Raw genomic sequence first — 4475 nt, forward strand, 5'->3', positions numbered from 1 at the left:
CCTGCACCCCTGAGCCTCTAAGGCTAATGAATCATAAAGCCATGGAACCACTCAAGCTGGAAGGGGCTTTGACAGTTCATCTGGTCCAAGCTTTTGTGGGAACAGGAGCCTGAATGAGATTACCCAGCACCACGTGCAGCCAGGGCCTGAGGACCTCCAGTGGTGGGGATGCAACCGTATCCCTGTGGAGGCTGTTCCAGCACAAAGTCAGAGAATCATGGAACCACAGAATGCTTTGGGTTGGAAGGGACCTTAAAGAACATGTTTTCCCCCCCCCCCCTGCCATGGGCAGGGACATCTCCCACTAGACCAGGTTGCTACAAGCCCCATCCAACCACATCTTGAGCACCTCCAGTGATGGAGCACCCACAGCTTCCCCTGGCAACCTGTGCCAGGGTCTCATCATCATCAGGAAGAACTCCTTGATTTCTAACCTAGATCTACCCTCTTCAATGTCTTTCTATCATCAAGAAATATCTTTCCTTCATCAAGATGAAGCTCGGTAGGAGAGCTGCAATACAAGCTGCTCCTCCCTGGTGATGGAGCACAGAGGCTGCCCCCCCATCATCAGGAAGAACTCCTTGATTTCTAACCTAGATCTACCCTCTTCAATGTCTTTCTATCATCAAGAAATATCTTTCCTTCATCAAGATGAAGCTCGGTAGGAGAGCTGCAATACAAGCTGCTCCTCCCTGGTGATGGAGCACAGAGGCTGCCCCCCCACCCCCCCCCGGCACTGCCAGCACGGGGCATCTCTCTGCACGACTCCTGAGTCAGCTGCCAGCTCCCTGCCAGCAGTGAGGAGATGGAAAATGGGCCCTGGGCCCACGGGCAGGGAGGGGAAGGTCGGGTGAGGGCTGTGCCAGCAGCACGTGTGGCAGCCCCGCGGCCAGCCCGGCCTCCCAGCTCTTCACAGAGCCAGAGGGAGGGGATTTTGATCTCACCATTGCCTCAGGTTCCCTCGGGGGGCTCCTGGCTGCAGAGCAGCTCCCTGGAAACCCTGAGCAGCAGGAGAGGCAGAGTCTGGGCAAAGGAGCCTGACCCACCCCGCTACCCCCAGTGAAACCCTTCCCAGTTTACCAGGGCACGAAACTGGTCCAGTCTTTCCTCGATTGAGTAAGAGTTTGGCCTTGATCTCTGGAGAATTCTTCATGATTTCATGCGTTGTGCTGGACGAGCTCCAGCAGCACTTGGGGCAGCTGGGGCTGGGGCTGTGCCTGTGGCTCCTCCTGCCCCGAGATGGAAACTCCTGCGTGGGGAAAAAGAACCTTCCAGGAAAAGGAGTTGTGTGTGTGTTGACACCCCCAGTGAGCACTCCAGAGCTTTCTGGAGTTTCCCTCTTCACACAGGGGGGCACATGGAAACGGTGTGTTTACCTGTTTTCCCACCTTCCAGGGACTTGCAGAGGTTGTTTTCTGTGTGCCCCGTGGGGAAGGGGCTGCTGCCAGGAATTCCAGCCTGCTGTGCCCAGGGCACTCACCTGGCAGAGGTGGGCTTGGGTTGGTTAATGAAGCCTTCATGGAGCTTTGCTGCTCCTTCTAACCTGAGTTTTTCACCTGCAAACTGCTCATTCTGAGCCACCAGTCGCAGCCCACACCCACCAGCAGCTGGAGCCTCCTGCCCTCCCTCTCCCCCCGTGGTTTCAGCAGAGGAGGAGCCCCTTGCAAGGCAGAAGCTGCTGTGTCCTGGGGCTGGGACTCACACCTTGCCTGGGCCACCCTCCTGCGTGGGCAGAGCTGGGCAGGTGGTGCCCACCTCGTGCTCCTGGGTGCAGGGGACACGTGAGCTGCAATATCCTCCCAAATCTGGAAGGTGGGTGGTGGGAGGCAGGTTCCCAGCAGAGATCACTGGGCTGGGACCCCCCGGTCTGAGCAGTGCCCAGGTGAGGACAGTGTCATAGGATCATGGAAGAATTTGGGTGGGAAGGGACTTTTCAAGGCCACCCAGTCCAACCCCCTGCAGGGACAGGGACATCCCCAGCTAGAGCAGGGTGCTCAGAGCCCCGGCCAACCTCCCCTGGGATGGTGCCAGGGATGGGGCAGCGACCACCTTTGGGGGCAGATATTCTTAGCAGGCCTGTGCCCTCCTGTCCTGCTGCCCCAGCCCCCTCCTCTCTAACCTCTGGGTGGTTTTCTCCCCCCAGCTCTAGGAGACGACGAGTGTACCCAAGCCCTGATAGACTTTGTGGTGTACCAGAACATCCCCGTGCGGAAGCTGAAGCGCCTGCAGCAGATCCTGGAGGGCTCCCCGAGGAAGCAGGCACGGGGCACCAGGGCAGCCATCCAGGAGAAGGTCAGGACTTTGCTCACCCACCGCAAAGAGGAGCAGTACAAGGTCACCAAGGAGCTGCTGAGCGCTCTGCGAGCCGTCAAGCTGCACTCCCTGGAGGAGAAGGTCCGTGAGCACTTCCTCCTGCAATGAGAACATGAACTGACCTTCCCGGGTGCTGTTTGTATCGAGTCGTCTGTGGTTTCCTTAATTTATTCACCTGTCCAATCCTAACTCGGAATCCGGCGCTCGAGAGGAGCGATGGGGCAGCTGAGAGCTGCTGTGGTGGGTCCTGCCCTACCTGGGGGTGCCCCTCTGCCCCCAGGAGGGGACGCTGCTGCTGGCAGGGCCCCTGCACCGCTGCCCGGGGCAGCTGCTGGGACCTCCCCGGGTGCTGCTCGCTGATTCCCCAGCACTCAGCAAGAGTCAATGTTTTACCAGAAGGGAAACGTGTGGCCAGGGTCAATTTTTCTTGAAGAAGAACCCATTTTTAGACAACTGTCTGGTTTTGTGTTGAAGTGTGTGAGTTGGGGGTTTTCTTAATAGTGTAGCCAGCAGGACCAGGGCAGGGAGCATGGGCAGAGAAGGGCAACAAAGCTGGGGAAGGGTCTAGAGCCCAAGTGTGGGGAGGAGCAGCTGAGGGAGCTGGGGGTGCTGAGCCTGGAGCAAAGGAGGCTCAGGGGAGACCTTCTGGCTCTGCACAGCTCCTGACAGGAGCCTGGAGCCAGGGGGGGGTTGGGCTCTGCTCCCAAGGGACAAACAGGACAAGAGGAAACAGCCTCAAGTTGCCCCAGGGGAGGTTGAGGTTGTCCCTGAGGAACAATTTCTTGCCCTGGAGGGTTGCCCAGGGCTGTGCCAGGCTGCCCAGGGCAGTGGTGGAGTCCCCACCCCTGGAGGGGTTTCCAAGCCGTGGAGATGTGGGGTGAGGGACACGGGGCAGTGGGGACCTGGTTAGAGTTAGGTTAATGGTTACACTTGATGATCTCAAAGGTCTTTTCCAGCCAAAACGATCCTATGAGTCCATATGCCTGGAGTCATTTGTACAGCCAGCTTTAAATGTCATTTCTAAGACACGTGGGTTTATACCATGTATAAGAGAGATTTTCTAAAAAAAGAAAGCAAGTCAGTTATTTTATTACACGCCTCTCTGGCACCAGAGTCCTTTCCTAGTCTCCCTTGGAGGGCAGAGGTGGTGTTGTGAGTCCCAGGCCAGCATCTCCACTCCCCTCACCCTTCCCCACCTTTTGCATGTGCCTCACCCCAGGATCACACAAATCAGCCCCTCTCATGACACCACTGCCCACTGGCACCAGCCCCCCTGGGCCACCCCGGGGTGCCCGCCTTGCCACGTGCCACCAGCTCTTGGGTCAACCCAGCTGGGTGCTGTGGTGAGAAAAGAGGCTCTTAGGCAGCCAAGAACAGCACCTTGGGGCACTCGTGCTGACTTCAGGCAGGGTTTTTCTGAGCCTGGCAGATGTCACGTGGGGAGGTCAGCAAGGGTGACCTACTTGGGCAATTTCCAGCCTGTGGCAGTGAGGACACGGAGCCTCCAGCTCCTGCCTTCAGTGAGATTGACTTTCTGTCTCCTTTTAGCTGAGGAGCTGCCAGGAACACTTTGTGGCTCCACAGAGCACTGTTTTCCCCCAGCCATGAGCTGTCCAAGGCACACTGGAACACGTGTGAGGAAGGTTGGCACAAGTGGGTACCGAGGGGGTTTTACCCCCCCTGGGCTGCCCACAGGCAGGGCCTGGGCTCTCCTGCTGCCACGGCAAGTTGCCCACCCGGGGCTGGCTGGGTGAGGGGGGCTGGTCCTGGGGGCAGCCCCTTGGCTGCTCCTCGTGGCTCTGAGTGCTGCAGCTCTGGGGGGTTGCAGCTGGGCACCCCACACATGGAACCAGCTCGGGGGGGCTGGAGCAGCTCAGAGACCCTGACACGCCTGGGCTCAGCTCAGGAGGGAGAAGGAGAAAGGAATGGCCAAAAAGCAGCTGAGGGGTCCCCTCGCTCACACCCCTGTGCTGAGCCAGGGCTGAGCTGGGCTCTGCAGAGCCTGGTCTTGAAATCCTACAGAGGAGGTGGCACAAGGGACCACAGCTCCCCTCTCCAATGCCCCCTTGGCACCACGTCACCTCTCTGCCCTCCTGAGCTGCTCTGCTCCAGCAGGCTGCAGCTCCATCCCGGGGGGGGCGACCAGGAGGCTTCCAGGAGGT

At 58.8% G+C, this 4475-nt stretch overlaps 1 protein-coding gene across 1 annotated transcript in view; it reads left to right on the plus strand.

The window, feature by feature from the left end:
- Positions 1–2421, plus strand: part of TNFRSF6B (tumor necrosis factor receptor superfamily, member 6b, decoy) — a gene marked incomplete at its 5' end in the record, with an annotated part of 6641 nt that extends 4220 nt beyond the window's left edge. Inside the window, 1 exon segment of the mRNA XM_008943029.1 lies at positions 2144–2421. Within this exon segment, the coding sequence (XP_008941277.1) occupies positions 2144–2421 (278 nt within the window).
- Positions 2422–4475: the final 2054 nt, after the last annotated feature.

Source organism: Merops nubicus, unplaced genomic scaffold (genome assembly GCF_000691845.1).
Source record: "Merops nubicus isolate BGI_N331 unplaced genomic scaffold, ASM69184v1 scaffold15556, whole genome shotgun sequence".
Taxonomy (NCBI): Eukaryota; Metazoa; Chordata; class Aves; order Coraciiformes; family Meropidae; genus Merops; species Merops nubicus.